This window comes from Rhodamnia argentea, chromosome 2 (assembly GCF_020921035.1).
Source record: "Rhodamnia argentea isolate NSW1041297 chromosome 2, ASM2092103v1, whole genome shotgun sequence".
Classification (NCBI taxonomy): domain Eukaryota; kingdom Viridiplantae; phylum Streptophyta; class Magnoliopsida; order Myrtales; family Myrtaceae; genus Rhodamnia; species Rhodamnia argentea.
In genome coordinates, this window is record NC_063151.1 from 22,498,971 (window position 1) to 22,515,141 (window position 16,171).

General features: G+C 41.8%; 1 protein-coding gene and 2 pseudogenes across 3 annotated transcripts; all 3 read right to left on the reverse strand.

Moving 5' to 3' along the window:
- Positions 1 to 35: 35 nt before the first annotated feature.
- Positions 36 to 7,873, reverse strand: LOC115750758 (probable methyltransferase PMT25). 3 transcript variants are annotated; one of them, XM_048274218.1, is made up of 11 exons: positions 7,586 to 7,871; positions 5,306 to 6,098; positions 4,973 to 5,218; positions 4,747 to 4,896; positions 3,536 to 3,806; positions 3,346 to 3,456; positions 3,075 to 3,249; positions 2,164 to 2,430; positions 1,824 to 2,018; positions 1,445 to 1,736; positions 36 to 602 (listed from the first exon to the last, which is right to left on the reverse strand). In XM_048274218.1, exons 2-10 carry the CDS (start codon positions 6,053 to 6,055, stop codon positions 1,508 to 1,510), a joined length of 2,394 nt encoding a protein of 797 aa, XP_048130175.1. In that variant the 5' UTR covers positions 6,056 to 6,098; positions 7,586 to 7,871; the 3' UTR covers positions 36 to 602; positions 1,445 to 1,507. The 3 variants fall into 3 exon arrangements, with proteins under 3 accessions (XP_048130175.1, XP_048130174.1, XP_048130173.1); XM_048274217.1 differs by having other exon boundaries at positions 36 to 599; positions 4,973 to 6,098; positions 7,586 to 7,873; XM_048274216.1 differs by having other exon boundaries at positions 4,973 to 6,098; positions 7,586 to 7,873.
- A 1,778-nt stretch (positions 7,874 to 9,651) lies between these two features.
- Positions 9,652 to 12,397, reverse strand: LOC125313672 (annotated as a pseudogene).
- A 389-nt stretch (positions 12,398 to 12,786) lies between these two features.
- Positions 12,787 to 15,914, reverse strand: LOC115750762 (annotated as a pseudogene).
- Positions 15,915 to 16,171: the final 257 nt, after the last annotated feature.

Sequence of the window (16,171 nt, forward strand, 5' to 3'; positions counted from 1 at the left end):
TCACTAACACGATCGAGTTGACAATTACGCACATATGGCTAAGCAGATCACTGAAGAATTCATCAAATTTCCATCGCAGAAACAGGTTGAACCCATTTACAGTTGTGCCGTTCTGTTTAACGACGCCACACAACGCCGCACACTCGGACAATGCTATGCCCAGAGAGAATTAAAAAAAACAGAGAGAGAGAAAGAGACCATGAAACTCCACAATGAGCAACGAAAACTGTACTGAAACCCTATCAAAGTCAAAATGCTAGCCACCTTCCCCACCAGGACAACTCAATCACAGTAATCCCTCCTGAAAGTACTGATAGAGCCGGAGGCATTTCATAACAACCCATACAGCTCCAACAAGAGTCGAGATGAATTTCGCATGCAAAATTTGCTCCATCTTGTGAAATGGAGGTACTAAAATCTTATGTACGGGCACAACTTGCAGAGAAATTACCACAATCACCTAAACCTCGAGCTTGAGCATTTAAACGGAGCAGCAACAGCCTGATGACATGCTACTGGTGCTCTTATAAATGCTCGAGTCACAAGAATGCCTAGTTCGGCTCTCATATTATCCGAACTCTGTGTGATGTTGAGTATATCTGCTGCACACAATAGAGAAGCAACATTAGTCTGAAGCACATAAGTAACCTAACATGGCTCCAATAATCAGTCAGGAGGTTCTAATGAGGATGATGACATTCAGAACGAGAAGCAGATCAGATGCCACTGCCATATTATTTAGTCAATAAAGCATGTCTGACTATGAGCCAGATTAATAGATATACTAACTCTTCATCCTTTGTCCTTCAAGCTTGTATTATGATTTTAACAAAGTGAACAAATGAACAAGCCTAAATTCAGAGATCTAACTGAGACTTTGTATAGTCCATTTGCATGCAATAAAGTTCACAATAATTCAACGATCCAATAAAACTGCTCGTCTCTACTTTTCCAGGAGCATGCGCTCACATCATTGGAATGCAGATACTCCACCAAAAAACTGAAGAATAAGAACAGTTACTAAAACCTAACAAGGACAGTATAATGGCAGGAGAGAGAGCCTTGCACACTTGATTGCATAGAAATGCCTTCATTCATCCCTTTAAAATATATGAAGTCCATATAAAAAGATTGACTCGGTGTAGCAATTAGAATAGAATCATATGGGTTAAACATCTTATAGAGGCCAGAAGGGAAGATGGAAATATTAATGTATTGCCTCATCTGACCAATAAAATTAATGTTCTTGCAATGACCAATTTTCAGAAGAAAATGAATCACACAAAACACACTATCACATAAGTCGACGGAAAGATGCTAAAATAACAGAGAAAAATTACACCGTTGCACAGCCTAAAAAAAGTTATCACAATGCATCCTTTCATTTCAACAATGACTTCCTGAATTACAAGGAAAACAAGATTCTGGAGGAAAATAAGGATACCTTGTGAGCTTATGCCGGTAAAATGGCTGCTAACTTCTGAAAACACTGATACCGATAGTGTGCTCAAGCTATTGCCGAAGTAATTGTTTCCACATCTAAAGGACGCCAAAATGTCTTCTGAACAGAGAGCAACCCCTCATTGTCCTTTGAGTGCGTGAATATGACATCCCATTGCAAAGATTTAGCAATACTCTCAATCTCAGCTATAGTCGCCACATCATCCCTGACAATCAGTATTCCTTCTGGCCTCAGAATCCGATCAACTTCTGCAAAAACCGGCATCAAATTGCACCTGTGACAAGAAAAGCAGCAGCTTAATAAAGAGCCTTTTCCTCCTTAAGGAACAAGTAATGGAATGGCTCAAAAACAAAAGGCAAACCTCCTTTTGAGACTGGAGAAGAGATTATCTGCGTGGAGAAGATCATAAGATCTTGGGTAGGTGTTGAAAGATTCACACCAGTCATGGTACATGCCAAATAAACCACGCTCATAGATTATAGGAAGTGTGTCAGGAGATTCAATCGGGATTACATTCATCACCCACAATTTCAAGTCTTTGAGGACAGCAGCAAACCTAAAAGTAGAACCAAAGAATGATTGACCCAGGAAGGCAAAAGTATGGTGCCAATATACATGCAACACCAACGTGAAGGGACATATCAAATGGAAACAGGAAACTCCTTTCATCTATCATAGCCGAAGCAAAAGAAGTGACTTACCCTCCATATACAGCTTTCATATCCATGACATTCCTGATAGAAGACCACCTGACACCAATACCATTCAAATAGGTGTGGGAGACAACATCTTTCCAATGCTTGTAGTCGGCAGTAAAATCTTCCTGGCTCGGTTTGCCATGTACTCCGACTTCATTCAGCCAGTATGGTGGATTTTCTAAACGTACTGGCCATTTCTCGGGCCACTTGGACCCACGCTCCAACATGTCTACAGGCACTTTGTGCATGCAGGCTTGCAAAGTAACATTCCTAGAGTCATTCAAATTAGGCTTATCAATGTATGAGGTGGTTAAACTGACAATTGGTAGCAAGAAGACACCTTTGAGGCCATACAAAACCCTTCTATGCTGAAGTACTTTTGTTTGTGCATGAAGACCAGTTCTTCAGAATCAAAATATAAAGGTGACCACTTTTGCGGTGCTCAACATGCATTTCCTTGGAGGTCTAGTTGAGTGACTGCCAGGTCACAAGTAATTACAAAACAGTTGTCGAGAAAAAAAGATTCACAAACAAGAAAGATGGAAAGAATCCTGTCAACATATTCTATGGATCATTCTACTGGTAATCTAACAATCATCAAGTGAGAAATATGAGGTACTTGCTTGTGGAAAATCATAGCAGTTAGTTTTGCTGCATAGCCCATCAAATGAAGCCATTGGAGGTGAACTACACAGCAACTCTCCTTTGGCTTTCCTAAGTCAGTAATTTGTTTTATTCCTTTGTCACTTTGTTTCTATTGGTGAGTTAACTTTTTACTGTTCTGTAAGTACATTATCAAGAAGATGCACTACAGAGGTTGTAACACAAAAAATAAATAAATAAATAAAATAAAAAGCCAACTGGTTCAGTATTACTTGTCAACACATCCAATCTGAAGATGAAAAAGGGTGTACCAAGCTGAGTTGGGATCATCAAATTTATTGCAGAGCGGAGGCGCATTTTGTGGTCTCTTGTCGTAGCACTCATTAGATGTTGGTTTCCTGTACATTGCAATGGCCACTTTATTCAGTTTGTCCTTTTTAATCACGACAAGATCCCAGCACATAGCCATAGTCAGTTTAGACATTTCTGCAAGCAATCCCCAGAGAAAGAAACAATGAGCAATTCAAGATGAAGTTATCAGATACCATCCCAATTAGATAATCACCACATTCAGCATTCAACCTTTCCAAATGCCAGCATCTTCCGGGTCCCTTCGATAAATTGGAGTAGCAGACCAAACAAAGTAACCACCTGGTCGTAGGACACGGTTGAGCTCCAAGAGAAGTTTGCCACCTGAAATGCATATTGAAATAGATTCAGAATTTTTAAACAAGAAAGGGAGAGGAATTTCAACACTTCTTCTGATCATGACCTTCAACATGCCAAGGCACTCTACAGCGGGCACAGTGGATAACATCAAAAACACCACCAGGAAATGGTAGCCTCTTAGAACCCATAACTCCAAGTATGGCTGGGATACCACGTTCAAGTGCAAATTGAACTTGAGCTTCATGCACATCTTTGGGAGCAAAAGACATTGCAAGAACATCCCTTTCAAATAAATAACCTCCGAAACTGGCTACACCACATCCAACATCTAATATCACCCGGGTTCTCTTCCCCCACGAAATAGCAGGATTTGCCTTCACATTTCGACAAGTAGTCCGTGAATAAGATATTTTAGATCAAATGCGCAGAAATTTATTACAAAGTCTAGGCTTTTCTAGTTGAAGGAAATTGTTAATGAGAGCAAAAAATAAAGATTTGAGACAACTAAAGAATCTTCAAGTTACATATATGAGTTAATTCTACATGCAAATATTTGACATCTTAGCATTCACCTGCAAAAATGAGTTATTGTATGCGTTACTCTTTTCAAATAATTTATCAGATTATTTCAAGCACAATCGTTCAGAAGCTGACCATCTTGTCTAGTAAATAAATGTAAAACTAAATTACAATTCTATATCAACCATTTGTCTAGTATCTCTCACTATTATTTGCCATGTAAGATGTTTCCTCCAAAACTTCAAACTGCATTCCTGGGGATATAATCTGTCAATGTACATCACTTGGTTAGGTAGAAGTCATACATGCATTTGTCAATGTGTTCAGCTGTTTTTGTCAATACAGACATTTACATGCTTGTGCGTGCCACAGACAAACACATGCACGTGTGTGTGTGTGTGTGTGTGTGTGTGAGAGAGAGAGAGAGAGAGAGAGAGAGAGCGAGGAGATATGAAGGGATGCAGTCCAAATTTTAAAGTAGGTCATGAAATAGGAGATATGAAGGGATGCAGTCCAAATTTTAAAGTAGATCATGAAATAAGATACTAAAAATAAAATTTGATCGGTCTAGTCAATGTCAGAATCAGTCTGTGTACTTGTGTCACTAGAATCATTTTATGCACCAATATACACATAACAAAACAGAAAGCTTCTTGTTCTAGTTAAGCAGATATTGGACAGAACTAAGAAGTTTAAGCATAAGAGAAAGGCAATTTATTTTTTTATTTTTTATTTTTTGTGGGGGGAGGGGTGGGCAGAGAAGAGAAAGGCAATTGACAGGGTGCAGAAGCTCACATTTTGAATCATATCAATATAGTGGAGGGCACCCTGAACAAATTGAGTTCCACCACCCGGGAATGTAAGATATTCACCGGTAACTTTAACCCAATTCTGATGTCCCTTGGCTACAGCAAGCTCGGAATGTGGAACATTGCGGAACCATATCTGCATTATCCACAGAGTAAGTAATAACCAGAGAAACACCGACTGCCAAAACAAAAAAGGGAAAGCAGGAAAGAACCTTATCCCTGCTTATAGGCCATTGAATTGGCTTCCTGTATCCTGCAGGTAGAGGAACAAGACACATAGGACCATTTTCGGGGCAGTGCCTCTCTCGATGTTCAAAATGTATTATACTAGGAAGCCTTCTAACAGCATACACATTGTCGAGGCAAGGGATGTAGTCTGGCCCAGCCGTGGTGTTACAAACTTTCCAGGTGTAGTAATTTTGTTCCTTTGAATCTTGCTGTGACAGCTTCTCATTTTGGGACTCCACCACTTGAGTTGACCGGATACCGTTTGGAGCAGTTGTTTGAGTCAAATTTTCTGACTGATTATTAGATTCCTCAAACGTTTCCTGGATTTCTAGAATATTGTTAGCAGCAGTTTTTTCAGAATTCTTGTCATGATCTTGCTGGACCCTCTTGGTATTCTGATTGACCTCTTTATTGTCCTGCTTAACGTCATCTAAGCTATCTTCAGCATTCAGTTTTTCAGCACTATCAACCATGTCAGAATCACTTCCTTTTGATCCATTGAACTTTTCATCCAAATCAGATGCTGCGTCGTCCATTGTTTGCTCTCCATCCTTTTGACCTCCTTCAGTACTGCTCATTCCCGTATTTTGTTCCTCTCTACTCTCATTGCTCTCATTATAGTTATTCTTCTGTCTATCCTCAGTTTCATTGTCAAGTTCAGAAGTCATTTCAGATATATCAGATGTTTTCTCTGAGGAAGTCTTCCCAGGAGTGCTCTCTTCTGATTTGTCCTCTTCCAGGTCAGTCTCCACTGTATTAGCAGAATCAAACTCAGTTTGCTCACCTGCATCATCTGAACCATTTTTTTCAACTGTTCTTTTATCATCATTGGGAACATCCTGGCTTTGAATCTGAGTATTCCTCAAGCTTCCATTAGTTACTCTGTGTCCCAAAGTATCATTCTCTTGATATAGCAAGTCCGGATTCGCAACCGGAAACGTGGGAGATGATGGCAGGAAAATCCAAATTGCAAATAAACTAACAGCAACAAACACAACTACAGGAAGCCTCAAACCGTTCTTTGCTGATTTACGCACATCAAATAGAGGAATGTTTCTTGAAGCCATCTGACAGAGCAATATTTTGTTACCACGCTATACGAACCTCAACCTGGGGGAGGAAAAAGTACTATCACTAGACATTACACAAAGAAAACAATTGAACATCCAAATTCTGGAAAAAATAAGGCAATATTCTTACAAATTCACTTTCTTGCTCCACCAAGTTTATTTATTTATTTTTATTTTTTTGGGTCAACCAGTCGTATAGATTCAGTAATGGACATCCTGAAGAAAAAATTAATTTGGGAGTGGAGCGGTAATGGAAACAAACAAAGCAAAAGAAAATAACAGATCGTCATGCTCGTCATAAACAAGGAAATTATTGTTAATACTTGCAATTTTAAACAGTGATCTCCATAAGCTAATTTTGATCTCATACAGGATGCTTTGTGAGGGTCTGCCTCTTTTGTATCCCCGTAGTAAGTAGTAATTCTTCTTGTACTCTACAATGCTAAAACTCAAAAAGTTTGCTTGCACTGAGTTATGTCAGTCTTTCACAAACTCAAGTCTCTGGAAAGTAAGCACTATCACCCTATGCCTTCCATGGCCACTGCCAGAGCTTCATATCCTTATAAGACACATACACTACTCATAGCTTGTTCAACACTCAGCCGATCAGGCACACCGCACACCTCTATCTGTTTTGGCCTCTTACTTAGTATACGTAGAACAAGTTCCCAGAACAAATGTTAGCCACTGACTACTGAATCGAGAAGAACAGATGCTGGTTTTCTATCTCATCCGACAGTTTGAGAAAGGAAAATTACATACGATCAGTACCAAATCAATAAGAAGGGGCGCTGCATTTCATCTTACCCGAAAGGTTGATTAAGTTATACTGAAGTCGGAAATCGTATTATTAGAACATAGATCTACAACGCGAATATGGAAGCAAAATTCTTGATTATTTATACTTAATAGGTCAATAATGCACACCCATGAGCACAGATGGAAGTTCAGTTTCTTAGATGCAACGCCTTGACAGTGGCACCTAATCTATATGATCCTGGGCCACATATTAATTATAGACAGCGGGAAATCAAATTAAGGATTGAAGTTCCAAAGGGGGAAAAGAAACAACCACCCCGAAAATATGGCAATGGTGAACTCATCAACCCATAGTTTCCACTATAATAGTATGAATAGAAAGCTTAATTTGCTAACATGCTCAGCCGGAAAGGCATAAGAACAATCACTTCGCATCGATGGAACATACAAAATCATTCTGACTTAGTTGGAATTACTTTCCCTATACAGTGGCCACTACCAGATACAACCCAATGCGCTACAAGTACGTTATGCACCCAGTAATCCCACATAGAACTCTTAACCAAGAAATAAACTAAAAGGGAGCTTCAGAGGGATTAAAAAAAAAAACGAATGCCCATCAGCTAAATCTCGAAGAATAGAACGCAATCAAGATTAAGAGCCTCAAGAATTATTCACCGAACCATAAAAGAGCGGCCTTGTTGGTTGCTTAACAATCAAGAAAAGAGAAACAGAGCATTCCCTCATAATGGGGTTCGAAAAGCTTACCGCCTTTTGGCTTTAATCATTTCACAGCGAAAATAAAAAAAATCTTCAGAGGCAGAGCAAAAAAGACGATGATGAGCCTACGCAGACTCCAAACCGGAGCTTTCTGGGACAGAGCTGACCAACGATGATGAGCTCCGCTCGCGAAAAACAAAGAGCGTCGACGAGAGAAGCAACGATTGGCGCAAGGTTTAGATCCCATCTTGTATTTTACTTTAATGGAGTCTCGCCAGAAAAAAATTCGTATCTGATCTGGACGAAGCTGATTGAGGCTGTATAAAATGGAAAAAAAAAAAAAGAAGGAACAAGTGAAACAGTGAAAGGGGAGAATTATATCTTGAATTGTCAATTTTCTACGAGATGAAATCTGATTTGAAATTAGATAAGGGAAATCTAATTTAGGTCTAGATTGAAACGTCAATTTAAAAGAGATATGCTAATTATCATGACAATTTTGTTAAATCGCACGCTCTTTTGATATCATGATTCATTTTCATAACTGAAGCTTTCTAGTAACAGTTTGACGTTATAAGTTGAGTTTAAATTGACTATTTAATTAGTAAATTTTTCGATTTCTAATATGATTAGTAAATTTTCTCTCGTCGAAACAAGACTAACCCATAAAATAAAATAAAATAACCTTACTACCAACTAGTCGACGGATGTATAATTACTAAAGTACCGGCGAGTCACTAAATTTCATTAGATATTCACTGACCCCACGTTGAAACTCACTCATTCCATTTAAAAGGTCGGTGATGAGATTTAAAATCGAACATGCCAAGATGCAATCGTCTAAGCATTTGGAAAGAAAAAGAGTTGTTTAATTACAGGAATTGTCACGGCACATCTCCGGATTCCTGAGATAAGGTTTGTCAATTGTCACAGCTCATCGGTCGATTCGGTTTTACTAATTCAGGCGGAAGCGTATGTAAGGAACTTCAGCAAAGTGGCCCAGAGTAGATTCAAGTCCCCCTCCATTAGTAGTGAATTAATGAAAACCTGACCATTTTGAAACGTCCGAAGCTGAGCCGTACCTAGGAAGTATGGACACTCTTCGATATAGGATCGACATGTGATCAACAGGTATGAGACTGTCGATGTGGTCAGCCCTCCGAACACGTTAGCGACATACGTGTCCAGCATCTCGGCACGCACGGGTCAATTTCAAATACTTTTAACAAATTATGGATCAAAATGTAAATCTATAAAAAAAAACATATGAACTTAAATCATATACCCAATCACCCCAACACGCACGGGTCAATTTCAAATATTTTTAACAAATTAGGGATCAAAATGTAGGTCCATAAAAAATATATACACTTAAGGTCATATACCCAATCATTCCAAAATTAATATGTCCAATAAGTCCCAAAAAACCTAATCGTGAATCCTTAACAGAATAAGAAAAAGACGATATACACATAATCATTTATTATGTAAATATAAAAACATATATAATATATAACGTGTCCTAATGTGTCAAAATTCTATAGTTTTTTTTTATAGAAATGACGTGTCGAAGTATCGTGTCACGTGTTGATATCAGTGCTACTTAAGCCATACCACCACGCCAATGCTCATAAAAATTGCTGCAAGACACAGCTAAGCTATTATACAAAAATTCAAATAAAAAATCAAAAGAAGAACGTAAAAAAAAAATAAAAACCATGAGGACATTGGAATCCATGTTAATGATGTCGCATAATTCTACGTTAATTCCATTAACTTCAAGCAACCTCGCTCCCCAGCTAAAGTGAAAAAATAAACCTAAAATTCCAGACACAAAAGAAAGCCCAGGATTCCTCCAACATAGACAGATAGAGCCACTGATTAGCTGGGTCATCACCCTCCAATTCAAAGACGAGACACCTGAAGGAAGGACCTTGAAAGGAATTAATTGTCAAGGGTAAGTCGTCCCCACAACAAGTGATGAAAGGACTCGTCGAGAGCTCTTCTTAACACCCTCTCCGTATGTGCCCCCACGGCAAAGCCCTTGCCGCCACAATCGCTGCCGTGGTACTGGCCTCAATAATGATTGGCGACATCTCATCGATGAGGACAAGCTAGTCTGCTCGAAGAAAATAAGAAGGCGGACCTAATTTTCGTGTCCAGGACATAAGCAAACGAAATAGAGCCTCGTTGCAAATGCTCATCAGGTTTGGAAGGTTCAGGAGACTCAGGGATTCGAGACGCGAGAATAGCCCTGAAGCAGCTAGTTCCTCCCGTGTGAATCCTTCCCCAACGATTCTCTCCATCGAATTGCACTTCATGACGTCCAATTTCCGGAGTTTCGGAGCGTGCAAGAGCCAGGACAAGTCCGAAAGCCCGCACTCGGTGATATAAACTTGAACGAGACTAGGGAAGCAAGGGCAGTTGGGCGCTCGTCCTATTCCTTGACTGATCTCCATCTTCGCAAGCACAGGGCAGTAGACTAGATGAAGCTCTTCTAAATGCGGGAAAACTGTCATTGCCTGTGTTAGGATGCGGGTCAAGTCCTTGCAACCCGCGGTTGTCGCTCTCCTTATGCTTCTCTGTAAATTCGGAGACTCGAATATCTTCAGGGCAGAGGATGGCTCGGAAACGGCGACAGATAAGTTGGTGAGATGTTGCATGCCCCCTAGCTCCTCGACTATCCCTTCTTCCTGCGCTTGAGCCCATATCGAGTTATATGGAATATTCCAATGGCTAAACACATTCAACGATAAGCTTGTGATTGCCCCTGTCGGAATAACGATTTTTCCAGGTATATCATCTAGCAGCAGCCACCGTAAACGAGTCTAGTTCTTGATTTCCCAAGGCAATATTTTGATACTTGTGGCAGACAGGTTCAAGTATTGTAGATTAATCAGAACGCAAATCTCTTCTGGGAATAAGCAAATATATGTGTTGTTTGATAGGTCCAGGACCGTCAAACGAGCATTCATCGAATCGAAAAATCCTCTCGGCACGAGACTCACCTTAGTTTCTCTTACAAGTAAAGTTTCGAGCTGGGAGCACTGGGGTGGTGTTCGGTTGATATTCTGAATCCGCGTTCCCCAAACCGATACTTTCTCCGCTCCCCCCCATTTGGATATCATCTCCAAGGACATGTTTTCTTGGTCCTCTATCACTAGCAACTTGTTCTCCTTTTGCCCGCGGTCACAAGCGATCCATGTCGCCATGTCGCGGATGACGTCGTGCATCTTTACATACGGTCTTCCATTACATCAAGCCCACCCTCTAATAAGCAAGCCATCTTTAACCTATCCAAGACATACTCTCCATTGTCCCGCGAACTGTATACATCATTGGTATCTCCTAGCAAGCCCTCTCCCCTCCAGAGTTCAATAAGGTTGTGCGGTCTTATGAGGTAATCCTCAGGGAAGAGACAACAGTAAAGAAAGCAACACTGAAGGATGGAGTCATTTAAGCTATGATAACTGAATTAGTATGTGGTACACTTCCTCCACCATACCTGACAGTTTGTGCGGATTGTTCCTGAGCGTTGTTAGCGCATGCTTCCATGCATGGGGATTCTTTCTCCCGGCCATGGCTCGCCCAACAGTAATAAGGGCTAGTGGCAATCCTTTACACTCTCCGGCAATGTCCTTTGCAAGCTTTAGAATTTCTGGGTGAGAATGCACCGTCGATTTGCCTACGGAGTTCTCAAATAATTTCAAGGCTTCTTCAGGTGTCAAGCATTGTACTTCAAAGGTTTTGTCAGCTGCCATTTGGTCACATACTTGCTTTGACCGAGTTGTGAATACAATTTTGGATCTGCTCTCGAGATCAGGACGAGCAACTCCAATTTTTGAAAGGTTGAGCCTCCCCCACAGATCATCAATCAACAATACATACTTCTTCCGAGACAAATCTTCCCACAGATAATGGACCCTCTCATCCCAGGACCATCCTTTCCAGAGCTCATCTTTAATGTCCAACCTTCTCCTTATGGCATCTTGAATTCCATCTTCATTCATTTGTCTGGACACCACCACCCAAATAACGACATCGAATTCATGATTTGCGCGAGAAAGCTCCTCGTTGATCTTTTTCATGAGGGTTGTCTTTCCCACACCGCCTGCTCCGTGCAACCCAATCACTCCTACTTGTTTTTCGTAGACGAGCCATTTCCACACTTTATTAAGCTTGGAGACGTCAAGCCCCACGGTCTTGTCCGTAGGCATCTCAAGCACTTTAGGAGGAGGCAACGGTGACGTTACAACACCGAATTTTTCTTCCTTAGTTTGGAGCTCTCTCGCTTCATTGAGCATCTGATCAACTCTTTTCCCCAATCGATAACTTGACCTGCAGTTCCGTGGGAGACAACGACTGAGACATGTGATTCGATCACATACCACGGCTTCCCGAAGAACCTGTTCTACTCCACCCACGAATTCTGCCACCTTGTGTAACCAGTTCTCCACTTGTTTCGTGCGCTGCGCACCTTTTTCTTTTTCTTCACGTTCCACCCTTGCCTTCACATCTTCGATCACGGCCTTCAGGTCTTCAGTTGCGTTCCGCAACGAGTCAACGTTATGTTTCAGATTACAAATGTAGCCCAAAGGTTTGCTGGCCAAGCCCCATAACTGTTTGAAGAGTTCTAAAAGAGGACTTGCGATTTCCATAGTTTTTTTTTTTTTTTCTCTCCTGGAATAAGAGATTGGAAAATCAGACTGTTTAGATGGTCGAAAAGTGAGCAAAGGGTGGAGTTCGATAAGCTCTGCTATATTTATCTCCATTGTTCTATCTTGCAGACGGAGGAAAGAATATCAGAACCCTTTTCTTTACTTCAGGAAGAGAAATGGAACTATCTTTCCTCTTCTTCTTCTTGCTTCTTCGTCGGCGTCAAGCCACGAAGAATCTGTCCGTTCGGAAATGCAATTCAAGAAAAGTTTGAGCCAAGGAAACAAAAAGGAAGGTATGATGACAAGTTTCATTTAGAAGCACCCTGAAGAGTATGAAGTAAGGCAAAGAGTATGAGTCACCTATTATGTTTCGTATACGAGGCAAAGCTGATATTCTTCTTCCTGCTTTTGTCTATGGAATGCGTGGAATGTGATCAATGGTCTCCGGAAGCAAAGAGTTACTATTTTATTTTTATATAGAAGCAAAGATTATTTATTTAATAACAACTATATCACAGTTGAAATCTCAGCCTCGCTCACTCACTCACTCGGTAGGAATCCAATCTTGGCCGAGCAAAAGGGGTGTTTGATTTTACGTGCTGCCTCTCCATAAGTCATATCTTCCGCGGGACTCCCGTCACGCCACTGGAAAGTGACCCGGGCGGCGGGATCCCACTCAATCCCGGCCCACCACTTTCCGTCCCCATGGACCGAGAAGCTTCTTCCCCTGGCGCTGTTCGAGTCCATCGGCAACTTTCTGAGACCAGGGCAACGTTCTATGCGGAAGCTCACCCCCTGAGGGAAAAATAGAGTCTCGTCGCAGATGCTCGATAGTTTTGAAAGACAGAGGAGTTTCAGGGATTCGAGACGTGGGAATAATCCTGAAGCAGCTAATTCCTCTCTTGTGAATTCATCCCCAATGATTTTCTCCATCGAATCTCAATGCCGGACCGTCAGTTCCCGCAGTTTCGGAGCGTGGTGCACGAGCCAGGACAATTCCGAAAGCCCGCATCTGGAGACCTTAACGGTAACGAGGTTGGGGAAGCAAGGGCCTATTCCTTGACTAACCTCCACCTTCGCGAGCATACGGCAACCGAACAGATGAAGCACTTCTAAATGCAGGAAAATCGCGGTTGCCTGTATTAGGATGCGGGTCAAGCCCTCGCAATGGGTGATGCTCGCTCTCCTTATTCTTCTCTGTAAATTAGGGGACTCGAATATTTTCAGGGCGGAGGATGACTTGAACCCAATGATAGATAAGTCGGTGACATGTTGCCTGCGCCCTAGTTCCTCGACTATCTCTTCTTCCTTCGCTTTAACACGGCTAAGCCTACTCACCGGGACTACCACTGTCATCTCATCCATCCACTGGCTAAACACATTCAACGGTAAGCTTCTGATTGCCCCCGTCGGAATTAGGATGTCAAATATATCATCTAGCAACTGCAACCGCAAACGAGTCAAATTCTTGATTTCCTGAGGCAATTCACGGATACGAGTGCGCGACAGGTTCAAGTACCGTAGATAAATCAAATCGTAAATCTCTTGTGGGAATAAATTAATAGATTCATTCTTCGATAGGTCTAGGACCGTCAAGCGAGCCTTCATCGAATAAAAAAATCCTCTTGGCACGAGCCTGACATCAGTTTCTCTTACTAGCATAGTTTCGAGCTAGGAGCACCGGGGTGGTATTGGGTCGGTATTCCGAATCCGTGTACCCCATAGAGATACTATCTCCGCTTCCCCCCATTTGGATATCATCTCCAAGGACATGTCTTCTTGATCCTCTATCACTAGCAACTTGTTCTCCTTTTGCCCGCGGTCATGAGCGATCCAGGTCGCCATGTCGCGGATGACGTCGTGCATCTTTACACACTGTTCTCTTTTGGAATTATGCTCACTTTCCAGTAGACAAGCCCTCTTTAAATCCCCCAAGATAGACTCTCCCTCGTCCCGCATACGGCATACATCATTAGTGTATCCTAGAAAGCCCTCTCCAATCCATAGTTCAATAAGCTTTTTCGTACTTATGGGGTAATCCTCGGGAAACAGACAACAATAAAGGAAGCAAGCCTGGAGGGTAGAGTCATTTAAGCTATTATAACTGAACTCTAGTATGTGATATACTTCCTCCACCATACCTGAATGCTTGTGCGGATTGTTTTTTAGCGTTGCTAGTGCATGCCTCCACTCATGGGGATTCTCTCTGCCGGCCATGGCTCGCCCGACTGTAGTTAGGGCTAGCGGCAACCCTTTGCACTCTTCAGCAATGTCCTTTGCAACGTCTTGAATATCTTGATGAAAATTTACAAGCGATTTGCCAACGTTCTTCTCGAATAATCTCAGAGCTTCTTCGGGCGTCAAGCACTGTACTTCCAAGGTTCTGTCAGCTTCCATTTGGTCGCACACATGCTTCAATCGAGTTGTGAACACTACTTTGGATCCATTCTTGAGACCATGACAAGGAACTCCGATATTCGAAATGGCCAGCCTCCGCCACACATCATCAATCAACAACACAAACTTCTTCCGGTAAAAAGCATCACACAGACGATGGACCCTCTCATCCCGAGACCATTGATCCCAGCTATCATCTTGAATGTGCAGCCTTTTCCTTATGGCATCTCGAATGCTATCTTCATTCACTTGCCTGGACACCGCCACCCAAATAACGGTATCAAATCCATGATTTGCGTGCAAAAGCTCCTGGCTGATCCTTTTCATGAGGGTGGTCTTTGCCACACCGCCCTTTCCGTACAACGCAAAAACTCTTATTTGTTTTTCGCCCACGAGCCATTTCAACACCTTATTAAGGGAAACATCAAGGCCCACAGTCTCGCCCACAGGCAACTCGAGGACTGGAGGAGGAGGCAACGGTGACGTGAAATCTCTGAATTCACCTTTCTCATGTTGGAGCTGTCTCGCTTCATTGAGTAATTGATCGACTCTTTTCCCCAATTTATAGCTCGACCAGCAGTTCCGCGGAAGACAACGACTGAGACATTTGATTTGGTCACGTTCCCTGGCTTCCTCAAGAACTTGATCTATTCCAACGTCAAATTCTTGCACCTTGCCTAACCAGTTTGCCACTTGTCTCGTGCGCTGCGCCCGTGCTTCTTCTTCTTCATGTTCCACCCTTGCCTTCACATCTTCCATCACCGCCTTCAGGTCTTCAGTTGCGTTCCGCAATGAGTCAACATTATCTTTCAGATTATAAATGTAGCCCAGAGGTTTGCTGGCCAAGCCCCATAATTGTTTGACGAGTTCTAAAAGAGGACTTGCGAAATCCATAGGTTCTTTTCGGGGATAAGAGATCGGAAAATCGACTGTTTGGATGGTCGGAAAGCGAAAAAGGGGTGGAGTCCGATAAGCTCTTCTATATTTATCTGGATTGCTCTGGCTAGTAGACGAAGGAAAGAATATCGGGACCTCTTCTTTACTTCAGGAAGAGAAATGAAACCATTTTTCTTCTTCTTCTTCTTGTTTCTTCGTCAGGGTCAAGCCGCGAAGACTCTGTCCGTTCGGAATTGCAATCCAAGAAAAGTTTGAGCCAAGAAAAAAAAAAGGAAGGTATGATGACAAGTCTCATTCAGAAGCACCATGAGGAGGATGGAAGGCAGGCAAAGAATATCAGTCACCTATTATGTTTCTTCGATACAGGGCAATGCTCACGTTCTTCTTCCTGCTTTTGTCTGTAGACTGCGTGGAATGTGATCAATGGCGTCCAGAAGCAAAGGATTACTATTTCATTTTTACAGAAGCAAGGAATTGTTCGATTCCTTGTTAAGGTGCAAAATCGATGAGCCAGCCTTTCAGAAGCTCTGCAATGGATATTTCACGGGTTCAATCAGCTTCTTATCTAGTTTTGATAATCCGAAAATTACCATCCAAGCGAACCACGAAAAGACTTCTCTAATTCTTTCTAGAATTAGAGCTTGTTTAGTGATTACTTTTGGCTGATCCCAGATTCGCGGAT